The following is a 16668-nucleotide window of genomic DNA, read 5'->3' on the forward strand; positions in this document are numbered from 1 at the left end:
TCCTCACATTCACATGAATTGTGAATGGCCGTCTCCTTCACAGAAGAACGTCTTGACATGTCGCAGTAGAAATTTCACCAGTGTAAAAGATAAAATCAATAATGGTCCAGTCCCATTTAGCTGCTTCAGTTTCAGGGTCCTGGTGCTGTGCATGTCGGCTCACTGTCACACCGACCACACTTACATGGACAGCTTTATTTCAACTATTGACCTTATTCTGGATAACACATTATTTGTTGACAGGAGTTTCTAATAGAATATTCCATTCATATTACCGTTAATAGGCTGTAGAGCATAGTCTGATTGTGACTCATGTCAATATTATGTCTAACTGCTTGTTTACACTTGAACTCAGGGTAAATTTCATCAAGCAGTTGGTAACTGCCGTAGAATTCTGTGAAAGCTCCAACAGGATGTCATAACACGATTAAGACCTTCACGTGTCTATTTAATGTGACTAAGGTCGGACTACTCCACGTGTCTTAATTCAATTATTGCTTGTTCTGCGTATAACCTTATTCATGTTAAGGTAATCACAGCTTCTTATTCAGACTATAATCTGGTTAATATCCGAATATTAGTGTCCATGTAAATGTGTTAGTGGGTCACTTTAACTGAACAGAACCATTATTCATGTTATCAGTCACACCCGTGCTTTTCCTTCTGCGACAAGTCAAAACGTCTGCTGCAAAGAAAAGACCTTTAATGTGGCTTTTAATGCAAATGGATTTATCCACTCGGATCTACACCATTCCCTTTCCCTGAATTGAAATATATGTGATTATTATGAAAATCCAACAAACCAATCTGACTGAACATGTGGAACCACATTGATTTCAGACACGGTGCAGCTTTAACGCTACAAATGAAAGGTCCAAATACTTTGAGAGAAATCACATGACTTTTTCCCTCTGGACAAAGCAGTCATCCCCTGTGGATGACTGAGGCTAATAGCACAACTTTATCGGTAGTAAAGTGTTTGCATGCGTAACCCTTTAATCTAATTTAAATTAAAAGTCAGAGCCATACACTCGTCTGTAAGTCCCCAGCTCCGCACACGCTAACATACGATGCACTTAACACAAAATTACTTTCCCGTGCCCCTTTTGACCTGATATATTCTCAAGTATTGGCTGTTCTGTTTTACAGTAATCATATTTGAATTAAACCAGTGAAAATGGGATATTTAAACACTGTATGTAAAAAATTTGATGTATTCTTAAGAAAGTTTTATTGGGCGGTCGCAAGCAGCCCTCTGACCGTTTGGTCATCTCCTGAGCTTGAAATTATTTTTGTTAAAATAGGGGCCTCAGTTTGTAAATTCATTCTAGCCAAGGTGTTATTTTAAATATTTTACTGTGAAATAAAATAATATATCTATATATGTCATATTCAAGAGTTGAAAATGTAATAATGCTTTTAATTGTGTAACAACTGAATCATTTATTCATTATTTAAACTGTCTTCCACATGGTCAATGCAGGGTAAAGTATGTATCCATTTTATTTATCTATTGATGTGATATTGTGTTTACTAGTATGGACTTTATTCAGTGTGGGTTTCCCTTATCAGGTCATTTTATATCCACCTGCTTTTAAGCATGAAATGAGAATTGACCCCATTTAAAAGCTCTTAATTCCTTTTAGGTTGATATGTGAAGATCTGAGAATATCTAAATTAAACAGGTCAAACTAAAAATGATAATAGATAAATCATTTGGTTTGGATTTTTCATGAATAAATGTAACAAATTAAATGACAACACAGAAAACAAGGAGATGAAAAGGTGTATTTACTTTTAGTGTTGTCCAGCAGAGGGCATTAAATGAAACTGAAACACATTGTGAATTAGAGGAGCAAATCTTTACCATCAGAATTTCAAAGTGATTGATCCATTTATTTAGAGTTACCATCATTACCTCTTCATTAAGAGAGTATTAAAAGCCAGAGAAACGATCAGAATCTGACAAGTCATAAATAAATAAATAAATAAATAGGCTGCTGAGCTACTGGCCGCATGTGCACTGCTTGTAGGCTTCTTTTGAACTGAACTGAATGTGACAGCTCGGACTCACAATGGACTGAATGCACCAGTGAACTGAGGAGAGTCAGAGTCAGCTCACACAGTAATAAAGACTTCTCATATCTAATCAAAACCTTTTGAGACCACATACATAACCTTTTTAAAAACATTTTTGAAATGTCTGTTTCTCCCTGATACTACTTTTGGATTATTTCAAAAATATTTATTCCTTATATAGACTTTCAGCCATAATTTCAAAATCATATTTTGAATTCAATTTTTGATGGCTATTGAAGGATTATATAAGTGAAGTTAAAGCAGGTAAAGATCCACTTGTGTCGCACACAGCACAGTTCAAATGCCAAATCAACTGGAGGAATCGTCATTCACATAATTATTTACCGAATCAGAGAATTCATAACGAGAGAAGCAGGTGACTACAAAATATCCTGAGAGGGGGGCTGACCTTTAACCTCCGCTTCTGGAGTGTACACATTAATATGAGATCTTTTGGTGTTGGAACATACATTTTAATGTGATTTCCACATTTAACAGGGCTCATGATTCTGTTGCCATTGTCATTCACTAATAATTAACCTGAAAGAGTATGCTTTACACTTGTGGTGTGTTGCTTTGTTGCTTTTGTATTGCTTTGTCTATAACACTAAACTCTAAACATCATATACACACACATATATATATATCTATATAGATATATATATATGTGTGTGTGTATATCATATACTGTAAAGCGCTTTGAGTGGTCATCAAGACTAGAAAAGCGCTTTATAAATACAGACCTTTAAATATATATATATGCTATATAGGATATATATATATATATTTATATATCATAGCTATCCACAGCATATTTAGGAGGAGGCTACATGTCCAAACACAAACCATAAAAAGAGAAGATGATCGTTGCACAGGCCTTGACAACAGTGTGCAGACATAATCTTTATTGATGGGTTGGTAAATGCTAAGATGTCCCTTCTAAAGTCTCAGCTATTTAATGTAAATTTTATTCTCAAGAATATTTGATGAATTTTGAAATCGGAATAACTGACGTGTTAAACCAGTATTTAAATTGACAAATTCTCTCAGAATAAGGGTTTGGTTAATTAACTTATTGTTGCAATACCCTCTTATCATAACAAGTATTTGAGTTACGATGTGTTATAATAATTTTGTGTGATAACTTTTGAAACTTTACATCTGTGTTTTTACTTCACCAATGACTATTGCATCTCTATAAATCCATGTGAAATCCTAATCTTTGATTTAACCTGTTGTTATTACTGTAAGAGTTTGTGCATCTTCTTCTGGTGACAGGACTCGAGCCAGATTGGTTTGCTGAAGGAGCTTCTTGACCTGCAGAAAGACATGGTTGTTATGTTGCTCTCACTGTTGGAGGGTAAAAAGCTTTTGTTTGTTGTCTCGTGCTCAGCAGTTTTCATTTCCACCCGTCTTGTCCTATTCAAACCTCTGTTTGAGTTTTACTCTGTGTTATTCAGGAAACGTGGTCAATGGTACGATCGCCCGCCAGATGGTGGACATGTTGGTGGAGTCCTCCAGTAACGTTGAGATGATCCTCAAGTTCTTTGACATGTTCCTCAAACTGAAAGACATCGTGGCTTCGGACGCTTTCCGCGATTATGTCACGGACCCGCGAGGACTGATCTCCAAGAAGGACTTCCAGAAGGCCATGGACAGTCAGAAACAGTACGCCCCCTCTGAGATCCAGTTTCTTCTGTCCTGCTCGGAGGCTGATGAGAACGACATGATCAACTACGAGGAGTTTGCCAGTCGCTTTCAGGAACCCGCCAAAGATATCGGCTTCAACATCGCTGTGCTGCTCACCAACCTGTCTGAGCACGTCCCCCATGACACCAGGCTACAGAACTTCCTCGGGCAGGCAGATAATGTGCTGAACTACTTCCGCCCCTTCCTGGGCCGTATTGAAATAATGGGCGCCAGCAGAAAGATTGAGCGCATCTACTTTGAAATCAGTGAAGTGAACCGCAAACAGTGGGAGATGCCCCAAGTCAGAGAGTCCAAACGACAGTTCATCTTTGACGTGGTTAATGAGGGCGGTGAATCCGAGAAAATGGAAATGTTTGTCAACTTCTGTGAGGACACCATCTTTGAGATGAATATAGCCTCTCAGATTTCAGAGCAGGAGGAAGAGGAGAAGGGAGAGGAGGATGACGAAGTAGATGAAAGTGGAGGTGAGGCAGGACAAGGAGGGGGAGCAAACGGAGGCGGTGATGAGGACAGTAACGGGGAGGAAGGAGAGCCCGAATCGAGCTCGGCCTTTGCAGACTTTATAAACAGCATGTTGGGCTTCTTCAGCATTTTCACCTTCCGTAACCTTCGCAGACAATATCGCAGAGTGAGGAAAATGACCATCAAAGAGATCGTGGTGGCTCTGTCCACTTTCTTCTGGACCATCCTGATGAGCATACTCCACTTCATTTACAATGTGTGCAAAGGCTTCTTCATGATCATCTGGCAAACTTTGTTCGGTGGTGGCTTAGTGGAGGGGGCGAAAAATATCACGGTGACGGAGATTTTAGCCAGCATGCCAGACCCCACGCAGGACGACGTGCACGGGGACGGACCAGGGGAGCCGAGGACAGGGGAGGAACAAGAGACTGGGGGGGTGACGGACACTGGAGAGTCTGGCAGTGGGGAGGAGGAAGAGGAGGACACCCAGGAAAAAGAGGGTGGGAGGATACCAGGTATGGATGCTCCAGGTGGACTCGGTGACATGGGTGTAGAGGCAGCTGTTGAACCTCCTACTCCCGAAGGAACTCCCATAACAAAGAGGAAAAAGGTGAGTTTTTTGCATCTTAAATGAAACACAATGGAACAATTAGCCAATAATTCTCACAGTAGTTATTCCTCCAGGGAAGGGAAAAGGAGAGCCCTGAAATTCTGGCGGTTACTGTGTGTTTTTTGGGTTACAGGCTCCAGAAGAGACTGATGTGAGCCAGAAACCCCCTGAACCTGTTCCTGTAGCGGAGCCTCCTCCAGAACCTGAAAAGGCAGAGTAAGAAACAAGTTGATTTTCCATCTACATTAATATACACTCCATGGACTAATAGAAATAATAGAGATTTTTTTTTTTTTTAAACTACTGTGTTTGATTTTCAGTGTTGAATCTGGAGAGAAAGCGGAGAAAGAAGCCCAGAGCAAAGAGAAAGAGCGGCCAGAAGAACCCAGGAAATCTGCAAAGAAAAAAGAGAAGCCGAAAAGGGAGGGAGGCTTTCAGATCTGGGCTGAGCTGGAAACCCAAAGAATTAAATTCATGGTGACACAGCTGCTTGTGTTTTGCTCGCATAAATTCAATGTCATCTCATGTCACACTTACTAACATGTGACTCTCTCCTTTTGTAGAACTACCTCTCCAGAAACTTTTACAACCTGCGTTTTTTGGCTTTGTTCCTTGCATTTGCGCTGAACTTCATTCTGCTGTTCTACAAGGTAAAAAGATCATTTTACATTTGAATGATTATGTAGTGCTATATATTTGCTATATAGGCTAAGTGTGAGCTTCCTCTGGTCTACACCGTTCCCTTCTGTCCAGGTGTCTGAAATCCCACCCAATGGTGAGGAAATGGAAGGATCTGGACTGGGGGAGGGCAGCGGGCTGTTCGAGGGCTCTGGCTTGTTTGAAGGTTCAGGGGAAGAAGCTGAGGGATCTGGATTTGATGAAGGAGGAGACGAGGATGAGGAAGACGTGCCGGTTTATTTCTATTTAGAGGAGAGCACGGGCTACATGCAGCCCACCATGGCCTTCATCGCCCTCCTGCACACAGTCATCTCGTTCATCTGCATCATCGGCTACAACTGCCTCAAGGTAGGATGAGAAAAAAAAACTCCCATGAGGCAAAGGTTCCCTACTTTAGTTTAACAGCATACATATTTGTTTTTTGTTAGATTCCACTTGTGATCTTTAGAAGAGAGAAAGAACTCGCAAGAAAGCTTGAGTTTGATGGACTTTACATCACCGAGCAGCCTGAGGACGATGACATCAAGGGCCAGTGGGACCGCCTGGTCCTCAATACACCGTATGTGGGAGCAGGAGTCACTCCAGACAGATGCTTCATAATAATATCAATATTGAAATCACATCCAGTATTAACAGGTTTTCTTCCTTAATTTAATTCATACATTGTGTCCCTTTATTCCACAGCTCTTTCCCAAACAACTATTGGGATAAATTTGTCAAACGAAAGGTGCGTGGTTTGGTTTGTTTTCAAAATGGCAGCTGTAGAGCGTGTTACCAATGTCTAATACATCTAATCTCTGTGTCCAGGTTCTTGATAAGTACGGAGACATTTACGGCAGAGAAAGAATCGCCGAACTGCTCGGTGTTGATTTAGCCTCCCTGGATGTGAGTCAGCAACACGAGAAGAAACAGGAAGAACCAGACAACTCGGTGTTTGCATGGTACGGTAAAGGAAAACTGTGCCACGGGGCAGATTAGACACATTGCTTTTCAAGAGTGTCACCTAATATTTAAAATGGATCCCAACCAATATTGTGTCTTTGTAGGGCGACCACCATCGACATCAAGTACCAGATCTGGAAATTTGGTGTTGTGTTCACAGACGGTGTAAGCAAACCTATACTTGATTCTATATTACACCATACTATACACTGTTGTAAAAAAAAAAAGCTAAATTAAGTGTGAATGCCACAGTACGATAAATTACTTTTATAAAAGATATTTACTATAGAATGAATTAATATTACGGGAAATTATAGATTTACATTTTTGGGATTATTAAACTGCGTAATGGTCTGGAATGTTAAATTACATTTAATTATCTGTAAAAATACAAAAGAAATACACATCCCATTGCTGAATGTGTGAAATTGTATCTGTAGAATAACTTTAACTTTTACTGTAATTTGACAAGAAGTGTTTGGCCATTTTTGTTCTTTCAGAGTTCGTTTTTTTTACAGTGTACCACACCATACTGTAGTATCCTATATGAACACCACTTTGCCTTTATGAAGTGACAGAACCCTCCTTGTTATCTCTTCGCAGACGTTCCTGTATCTCTGTTGGTACCTGGTGATGTCCTTGCTTGGACATTACAACAACTTCTTCTATGCCTGTCACCTGCTGGATATCGCCATGGGTGTGAAAACTCTCCGCACGATCCTGTCCTCAGTCACACACAATGGCAAACAGGCAAGTGCTGAGGAAATTCCACAGTATTCATTTAGTCTCTGTGAGAGAATGTACTAACTGTGTTACCCTCTTCTTTTTGCCAGCTCATGATGACTGTGGGCTTGTTGGCCGTGGTGGTGTACCTCTACACCGTCATCGCCTTCAATTTCTTCCGCAAGTTTTACAACAAGGGCGAAGATGAGGAGGAACCAGATATGAAATGCGATGACATGATGACTGTACGTCACTTTTTTATCTCTCTGATGTAAAATAAAATGTGCCTTTTGCTACATTCACATCTGCGCCGCTTCCTAAATGATGTGTATTTGCTTTACTTCACAGTGTTACTTGTTCCACATGTACGTGGGTGTGCGCGCTGGAGGAGGAATCGGGGATGAGATTGAGGATCCTGCTGGAGATGAATACGAGCTGTATCGAGTGGTCTTTGATATAACCTTCTTCTTCTTCGTCATTGTCATTCTGCTGGCTATTATTCAGGGTAAAGACGGCGTTAGCCAGGAAAACACTTTGCAAATGCCATGTCTTTGGGTACAATATGGAAGCCCTGAAATGGAAGAATGTTTTTTTAAAGAATGTTTTATTTGGGAAAATTATTTCCAGGCCCTTCATTTGTGAATACAGCATTACCCGGTGTAACACGTTATTTTTTGTTATTACATGTTTATTGTTGTAATTCTAATTTTGGCCACAGGAGAACAAAGTCTACACAGCACTAAAAGCAATCTCATTTTCTTCCAGTTAATTTTTAATTTCTCCCTGTACAGTAGAGAGCACATATACTGTTGTGTTATGTAACAGGATTAGCTTTACTGTCATGTCTTTGTCTTAATGTTCTTCATTTTTATTTTATATCTGTCAGAGATATAGGGCAACTTATAAAATGAAAATAAAGGGTTAAAAAGGTTAACAAACTCTAAAGAATATAATGAAAATAATGATAATGATAATAATGATAATGCATTGATGAGGATAAAGGATAGACTTGAAACTGTTGGAGGAATGGAAATTAAAATTATCTTTGCCACTTGACAGATTTAATAAGCACCTCTCATGATAATGTTACTGTCCAAATACAAACAGGTCTGATCATTGATGCCTTTGGAGAACTCCGAGACCAACAAGAGCAGGTCAAGGAAGACATGGAGGTAAAAGATAAAACACTTAAAGTCGACACCTTTTCTTCACATATGCACAAGATGGCAGCTTTATTTCCTATCCCTTGTATGTGCAGACAAAATGCTTCATATGTGGCATTGGGAGCGACTACTTCGACACGACGCCGCATGGTTTCGAGACTCACACTTTAGATGAGCACAACCTGGCCAATTACATGTGAGTATCGTGCTCTGTGTTACACTGTGTACATGTTCAATACGCGAGTGTGTGTGTATTTGTGAAAATGTGAACATGTCCTTTCCAGGTTCTTCTTAATGTATCTTATCAACAAAGATGATACAGAGCACACTGGACAGGTCAGTCAGCTGTTTTTATTGACTTTTTATTCTTTATTTGTTAATGACATTTATTATTATTTATGCATTTTATTAGCCAGTTTCCCACTGATTGTCTCCTCCCTTCTATCTCGTTGTTAAATCCCGTGTTTCAGGAGTCGTACGTGTGGAAGATGTACCAGGAGCGCTGCTGGGACTTCTTCCCCGCTGGAGACTGTTTCAGAAAACAATACGAGGATCAGCTCTCCTAATCAACAACCTCTCAACACATACAACTACGGAGCTGACGTCCTGCTTGTGTTCGTCATTCCTGACAAAACACACAACAAATGGATTGTGTCACGGAAAAGTGCAAGAGAGAAACAAGCAGAGCAACTGTCAGTGCAAAAATATCATCTTTAGCAGATTGATAAACATTGCAGTGTCCTTGAAGTGTTAAACTGCCAGTGGAGAAAGAAGCTTTATATGCAAAGGAAACTCATGCCAGAAATCACCTTTTTTAAGTTGAATCATTTTACACTAGTTCAGGAATAAGTATTCAATCATACTTTATATCACTTTACATACAAATGTTGCCTCTTTAACCAATTTCCATATGTTAGCTTCTGTTTATTATGAGATTTAATGAAGAGAATGTGATGGATCGACTGCATCAATCTGCACAAACCGAACACAATGAGGGAGTTCACTTTGTCTTTATACATAAACAATAGTTTTATTTTAAGTCATTATGTATTTACTCTGCGATTATTGTGTCACTTTCACTTTGGTATATAACATTAGTTTCCTTCAGAGTCTGAAGCTTGTATCTTTGATTTTAAATTATTTTATTTATTGTTTTTCATGACAACGTCATGACAACAAAGCCTGTGATTACAATTCAATTCTGTATGAGAATAAACTTAATTCTAATGACCCTCCTGTCTTGTCATGACTGCTTTGGAAGCTAAAGATAAATTATAGATTAAAAATATATCCCCTAATGTCAACTCTATAGAGAAAGCATCTGATTTTAGAACTACTTTAAATTCTGTGCATTCAAAAATGAATTCATGTTTAAAAATACAGCTGAATCATGAGCAATTTTACGCCGGAGCTCAGTGCGCACACACACACACACAAACACACACACACACACACTAGAGCAGTTGGTGTAACATCCCATCACAACCCATTTTCATACCAAGCTGCTGGACTGTGGCCCCGTGGAGAAGAATCGCTGTACGAGGATTAACGCCGGGCATTAAAACTCACATTGAGCCTCGTGATTTTACCCCAATCCTGTCCCTGTATCCCGTTCTCTCTGAGCCTGTCACACTGGGTTCCATCGTCTGCTAACATGAACATGAACATGAACATCTCTGGGATCCATCACGGGACGCTGAGGATGTACGGTGAGTTGATTCTCTTACTTGGTTCAGAAGGCGACATTTTGTGAGTACACACGATTGTCTCTCTTTTATCCAGATATGGGACAGTGGCATAGTTCTCATTCGGTGTGTGCTCATTATCAAGCCTTTATGAATACTGATCTAGTTTAGTTTAGGTGTTGTTCCAAAATTACACACATAACATTATAGTATATAGTTAAAATAGTTAGCATTGGCAGACAATTACAATTTTGAAGAAATAATGTTGATAATTTAATAATTCTATAAATCATCTATAGTAAGGCAATTTTAAAATGCAGGGGTATTTATTTTCCTCACAAATATTGAGCATTACAAATGGGTTTGCACTCTGTAGTTTCAGCTGTAAAGGAAACCCAGATAAAAACCATCAGCTCGAACTGTGGCTAAAAATACACCGAGTGGACCAGACTGAGTCTCGGCTGCTCTTCTTCTGTCTCTTCACATCAGCTCTCAATATTATAATTCTGTTTTGAATTTCTATTAAAAGTGTCCATGTGTTTTTTGACTGTATGCAAATAGAATGATTTGGTCTAGATGTGTGTGTGTGTGTGTGTGTGTGTGTGTGTGTGTAATTTTGCTAAAACCATGTGCACACTGATCAGCATCGTGTGATTGGTCGAGCCCTGTTTCCACAGACCCTTGATCCTCCAACCATGTGACGGGCTCTAATCTGTGGGGATGACAGAATGACAGTGTTCATGCTTTAATCCAGCTGTACAGTGCTCGCAGTGCTGTCACGATCACTGTGACCCCGCCCAGTACTGGCTGTAAACACTGTTGTTATGATTAAAAATTATTCATTATAGCAACATTTCTCCGACAAATACTAATTTAATATTCAGTGCCATTTCCTGTTATGTCCACCCTGCTTCTCTTATCCAGGTGGATTCATTTTCAAACAGTGGAAAAAGAGGTTTCTGCTGCTCACAGCTGAGGGCAGTCTTCTTGTTTGCCATGATGTGTCGTCTCCTCCTGACCAGCTCGTGCTGCTGCAGAGCAGCTGTGAGGCCATTGTGGAAGGAAAGGAGATCCTCGACCTGCCTAAACTACCATCGAGCGGATGCAGGGATTGCTGCTTCGCTCTGATCCTCCCCCAGAACAAGTACCTGCTGCTGCTGGCTGACACACCTGCAGACTGCAGGTCTGGTTGTCACTGTCATTTCCCTAATCATTTTACTTTGTAGATCAATCCTCTGTCCAGATATTGGAGTTAAGTTTTGTGATGCGATATAACCAAATTACCACTAATTACCTTGAGGCATATAGTTGTAATATGTTTTGGGAATAAACTTTTTCACTTTTTGTGCCAAGAGTAGGATTGATACCATTCTCACGTCTGTCTTTATAATAATAATAATACTTTTTTTATATACCACTTTTCAAAACAAAGTTAGACAGTACTTTACAGGACAAAATGATCAAAGTAATAAAAAAAAAAAAAAGTCAAGCAATCATCAAATAAAGCAAATCAGAAGAAATAAATATATAAAAATAGAACACAAACACAACAACCGCAGATTCCTTTTTTCACCTGACTACATTTTTCCCATTCCTGCTTCATATGGGTCATCTTGTGTGTAGGTTCATGACTAACGGCAATATTGTGTAGCAGGAGGTAGAAAGGTCGAATATGCTTTCTCTACTGAGCCCCAACAGGCTTCTACACATTCCATTCCTGAACCAGTTACTTCACTGTTATTCACTTGATTTGATTGATGTGTGTACATTTGGCATGGAGGTAATAACAGAATAACTTTCTTCACTTTTTCTAGTCAATGGGTGAATGTGCTGAAAAAAGTGAAAATGGTAAGACATTAATATTGTTTTGGAAAATGTGCCTGGTGGCCATGTTGTAAAGTTCCATCATCTGAGAGAACGTTGATTTCAACAGTGTCAACTTTGACCTGCCAATGTCACTGAAACAAAAAGTCAGGGGCTCACTGGAGTCGTAAGGGTTCATCCTGTAGAGATCATGAACAAAGTTTCATTGAATAGTTTTTGAGATATTTATTCTGGGCCAATATAGAGTCACATTATAAGCATGTGTTTAGCCATGCTAATAATGCATTAGTATAAAAATTCAAGCAATATCCTATTATCCCTTTTATTTAAAAATATTTATTATATTTATAGATCTCTTAGGATTTAATCAATAACTGAATTTGATGCTTGTGATTCTTGGTAAAGCCATTATTCTTATTTTATTTCCGTCAGAGTCTTTCATCACCTCTCAGTCCCTGTAGGAGACATCAGGTTCCACCGCACATTTCTCTGCACGACCTGGTGCCAGAGCAGATCCTGGACAAAGATCAACCGTCTCCCCCTGTTAGTGACAGGAAGTCCCCCTCCCCAGGTCCCATGAGCTGTCCATCCCCGAGGGAGAAAGGTCAGTTTAGGATGCATGCTTGTTTGTATATATAAGAACATTTTCAATATGTACAACTTCTTTGTGCTTTGCTCAAACCACACTATCCAACAGGCCGGAGTTCTCCCCGTACAAAGTATGAGAAAGGAAGTCCACATTCCGTGAGATGCCTGCGTCACGGCACCATCAGTAACACCGAGGCAGTGAGAGCGGTTTATCTGCTGATGGGAGGGGCTGCTGCTTCTTCTGCTATGGGTTACCTAGGGGCATGCTCACCCTCTAATCTGGAGGCCAAAGCTCCTGACCTGCCAGTCAACGCAGATTTCTCTGGTTTGGGACCAGCAGGGACGTACCACACCGGCAGCCCCGCACTCGACTCCCCTCACTATAACAGCTTTGACTTCGAAGTGGCAGACTCTGATTTTGATGCTTTTGATTGTGGTGGGTTTACGTTCTAATGCTGCTTGTAGGATGTGGATATGAACGGTTTGAATGACGGTGACAAAAACGTACGTTATATTGCATCATGACCTCTTGGATTGACGGATTCGTGAGAGCCGTTTCAATTCATGATGCTTTTCAGGAGACTTATCTCCTTTTAAGGTGTATTAAGGAAGCTATTGACAAGCTGGTGTTACCTGCAGTATTGAAACATTTAGCAGTTAGGAGGAGTAATATTATCATCCGTATGCAGTTGTGTCTGTGTCCTACGGGCCATTGTAAATCCAATATTACTTCTTTTGCTCTTTTTTTTTTGTCTCCACTGCCTTCTGAGGGAAATAATTAGCTGCTAAATACTCCACTGTGTCCCCCAGCTGTCTTTGTGCAGGTTGGTGCAGAGCAGGAAATGTACTGGAAACCATTGTCTACTGCAGCTGAAAACCCAATGAGCATGACATGTGAACAAAAACTTTAAAGTGATGAGCCAAACAACAAAAACGTTGCTCTCTCCTCAACCCAGTAATGCAGAGTGGATCTGTATATTCAAGTGGGTTCTTCACTTGGCATCACCCTATTAAATTGTCATTGTCAAATTTTTGCACATTATTTTGTTTAATTTGTATTTAATTCATTTTGAATTGATTTGAAGTTCAAATCAGTTTGTGTTGGACCATCAGACGCATGCATGCACACATTTCTGGAGGATTACTCCGACATGTATTGAAACATATGATCATTTCTGTCGTGTTGTCATTCCAGAAAACCCTGCCCAGTGAGTGTTACAAACCATGGCAGGTTTCCTCATAAGCCTTTAAACACATAACTCTGTAACTCCAACTAGACCTCGTGGTGTTGTTTTACATCAGTACCTAACACACCCCCATGTTTTAACTGAAGGTTTCAATAGTTGACATATTTAGATTGTAATATGAACATGTGATTAAATTGGACATTCAATGTGTCCATGAGTAAGTTTTGGTAAAAAAGTTACGTTTATGTGTTCACTTTAATTCTGTGTTATTAACAACTACACCTTAACTGTGATATGGACACTGTGATAATTATTGCAAAAACAATGTTGTGAATATTCCTCTCACCACATGTAGTACACTATCAACACTATCAGTGATTGTGAATGTGATTACAATTTGTTAGAATTCATAATGTGCTGTGTATGTGTTTCAAGTGGATAAAAACAATGAATGAAACTAATTAGCAGCATGATACACTCATAATGTCTTAGTCCACAGCCTTGAGTAGATTAGAACAGATCTGCATCTGAAATTGAATTTAGCCTCTGACTGGATTAACCAATAGGGCTTTTCAGCATCATCTACTTGTGTGCATGTACAGTGATTCGTTCAACTATCCAGCTGTGCTTATGTCATATGTTCTGTTCAAAGCAGATGGATGTTGTGATGTCTACTTTCACTTATATGAATAAAGCCAACATGTGGAAATGTCTTTTACTTGATTTTCTTCATACTTGTCCGACCCTAACGCTTTGCTGCATGTCTTTCCTACTCTCTCTCTCTCTCTCTCTCCCTGTTCTGTTTAAAGGGCGACGTGCCACAAAATAAATATTTGAAAAAAGTATAAAATCTGTATCTTAATGGCCAAGACTGTGTTTCCTGCGATGACCTCAGGAAGATAAGGTCGTGAGTGCAATCTTAATTACTCCCTGGAAATGTGGAGCAACTCATCTGCAGAGGGAAACAGATCTATGTGTGAACAGAGAACCACAGTATTCTGCTTATTAAGTGCGGCTAATGTGGCCTGTTCATTCACCATCATCAGTTTTCCTCTACGTGGTCCACAAGCAACAGAAACCATCAGAAACAACATGGTCAGTTGTACCATTGTTATCGAAATGGAGCCACCACCTCTACATGTGGCTCTTGGCTGTAAGGTGTTGTCGTGCTCTGGTAGGAACAGTTATTAGCTGATAATGAACAAATATCGGATAATTATTGATAATCATAAAATGAGAAATGGGTATCAATAATTACTGGTCATCACCCTCATATCAGGGACCAATAACCAAACTGTAAATACAGTCTTGCTCACAGTGCATGAGTACGTCTGTGTGAGCCGTGTGTGTGTGTTGGGAGAGGGAGTGAGTAAAGGAGAAGAAAACATGGCGGACAAAGTCAAATGCGTGATGATGTCACACAGTGGCTCAAGATGGAGGCCTCTACCACGGGATTCAAGCCAAGAGAGCGTGAAATAATAGAGAAGGTGGTGTTACACGTGTCCCCAACGCCATGTTCGTGTACGGCTTTGGGGCAGAGTGAGCTGGCACTCTCTCCGTGCACAAAGCGGCGAGTGTAGACGTGGGTGAGCGAAGAGAGCAATCCTGATCACTGTGGAGAACCTCAATGGTGGAGTAGTGCCCATCAACTTCACAACCATTATACAGTTTACAAGCAGCACCGATTTTAAATGCACACTGTAATAACAAAGTCTCTGCCCAGACACAAGCCTCTTTAGCTGCTTCATCCCGCAGCGTGGCGATCCATCTGGCGTGGTTTCAGCACGGTCCCTTGGTCGAACACTGGCGGTGCTGTTTTGTCTCGCTCCTCGGGCGGTCACAGTGAGCTGCTTGGTTTTCCTGCAGGGCAGAGGGGAAAACAGCGGGGTCGACTCAGTAGGAGAGAAAACGTGTAATCCGTTATCTCCTTGACAAAACACCTCGTCCTTCTGCGTGCAGTGTGAGAGATCAGCTGATGGCGTGCAGCTAACTCCCTCAAATCAGAAATGTATTTGGGGAATACAAACAATCTGTTTACTTAACCCATGAGCTGAAGACTCGCAGTCTAGGTTTGGATGCAAGTGTTGGAGTGAAAAGCTCCCCTTCAGCAGAGAGGAGTCTGGGCAGGCTCCTGCAGTGACAGTGGTGCACTGGGGAAACGCATGGAGGAGCTGAGTGGGTCTTATCACCTGGATGACATCACAGCCTCATCACAGGATGTTGGGCCTTAACCAATGAGAGGCCAGCGTTCAAATTCAAGTCAAGCTTCAAAGATACTATTTTACTAAGAGCTGCAAAGCTTTAAAGAAACCCTGGATCAGGCCTCCAGGGTTGTCCGGAGCATCACAACCTTTCTTGGGACACTTGGTGAAGGTTTTGAGTCCACAAAACACTTTTGGAGTTTCTGAGGGAAACAGTGTAACATCCTCCTGAACGCTCTGTGCTGTTTGCAGATGTTCTTAAATAATTACATACAAAGTCACATATTACATATCAAAGGAACCACCCTCTTTTCCCTGCAGCTGTTAACCTGCAACAAACAAACTGTCTCACACCGAAGGACTCATGATGAATAACAGCTGTTTGATGTTTCCAACGCCTTACATCCATTTCTATCATCATAACACACTGTTGCACACTGCTCACTTTAATTATAAAGGCAGCTTTTATTGCTTCACCCAGACGTTAGACTTTTCTCAGATAGACTTTACAGACTGCTGCACAAAGCACTGTACGCACTATATGAAACATTTTCTATTGTAATTAATAGTGGATCTGATATTAACAACAACAACAACAACAACATGTGCAGTATAATCATACAATAACATATCGATCTAAATCAACAATAATACAATAATAACAAATATTTTTTAAATGTTGCTGTCCCTGTACATTGACAATGAAGAAACAAATGATAGAATATATGTTTTCCTTATATATTATATGAACCGTTAAAATTTGCATCACATTCAAAACACCAATTCATCAGTGTCTTGATTCAGTATGAGGCATAA

At 40.2% G+C, this 16668-nt stretch overlaps 2 protein-coding genes across 10 annotated transcripts in view; both read left to right on the plus strand.

The window, feature by feature from the left end:
* The window catches only part of ryr1a (ryanodine receptor 1a (skeletal)), a 49240-nt gene extending 40214 nt beyond the window's left edge, over positions 1-9026 (plus strand). For 3 of the 9 annotated variants that reach the window (XM_034606679.1, XM_034606678.1, XM_034606681.1), the window contains 18 exons: positions 1484-1489; positions 3358-3439; positions 3540-4861; positions 4995-5077; positions 5182-5338; positions 5425-5511; positions 5615-5887; positions 5968-6098; positions 6224-6266; positions 6347-6480; positions 6586-6646; positions 7085-7231; positions 7315-7449; positions 7553-7709; positions 8312-8376; positions 8463-8563; positions 8652-8703; positions 8838-8933. In XM_034606679.1, coding sequence (XP_034462570.1) covers positions 1484-1489; positions 3358-3439; positions 3540-4861; positions 4995-5077; positions 5182-5338; positions 5425-5511; positions 5615-5887; positions 5968-6098; positions 6224-6266; positions 6347-6480; positions 6586-6646; positions 7085-7231; positions 7315-7449; positions 7553-7709; positions 8312-8376; positions 8463-8563; positions 8652-8703; positions 8838-8933 — 3132 coding nt within the window. Of the gene's footprint in view, positions 1-1483; positions 1490-3357; positions 3440-3539; positions 4862-4992; positions 5078-5181; positions 5339-5424; positions 5512-5614; positions 5888-5967; positions 6099-6223; positions 6267-6346; positions 6481-6585; positions 6647-7084; positions 7232-7314; positions 7450-7552; positions 7710-8311; positions 8377-8462; positions 8564-8651; positions 8704-8837 lie in introns of those variants that run through there. The other 6 variants (XM_034606682.1, XM_034606683.1, XM_034606677.1 and 3 more) reach the window with 4 other exon arrangements.
* A 767-nt stretch (positions 9027-9793) lies between these two features.
* Positions 9794-14364, plus strand: LOC117774333. The gene is made up of 5 exons (XM_034606684.1): positions 9794-10076; positions 10977-11235; positions 11867-11900; positions 12309-12480; positions 12574-14364. Exons 1-5 carry the CDS (start codon positions 10022-10024, stop codon positions 12915-12917), a joined length of 864 nt encoding a protein of 287 aa, XP_034462575.1. The 5' UTR covers positions 9794-10021; the 3' UTR covers positions 12918-14364.
* The last annotated feature ends 2304 nt before the right edge of the window (positions 14365-16668 follow it).

This window comes from Hippoglossus hippoglossus, chromosome 14 (assembly GCF_009819705.1).
Source record: "Hippoglossus hippoglossus isolate fHipHip1 chromosome 14, fHipHip1.pri, whole genome shotgun sequence".
In the NCBI taxonomy this organism is placed as follows: domain Eukaryota; kingdom Metazoa; phylum Chordata; class Actinopteri; order Pleuronectiformes; family Pleuronectidae; genus Hippoglossus; species Hippoglossus hippoglossus.

Excerpts from the sequence above, each read along its gene's own strand:
- LOC117774333 (XM_034606684.1), top strand. The coding sequence starts at position 10,022 with ATGAACATGAACATGAACATCTCTGGGATCCATCACGGGACGCTGAGG. Across the intron at positions 11,236-11,866 it reads GACACACCTGCAGACTGCAG|TCAATGGGTGAATGTGCTGA; the intron begins GTCTGGTTGTCA and ends CACTTTTTCTAG. Across the intron at positions 12,481-12,573 it reads TCCATCCCCGAGGGAGAAAG|GCCGGAGTTCTCCCCGTACA; the intron begins GTCAGTTTAGGA and ends ACTATCCAACAG.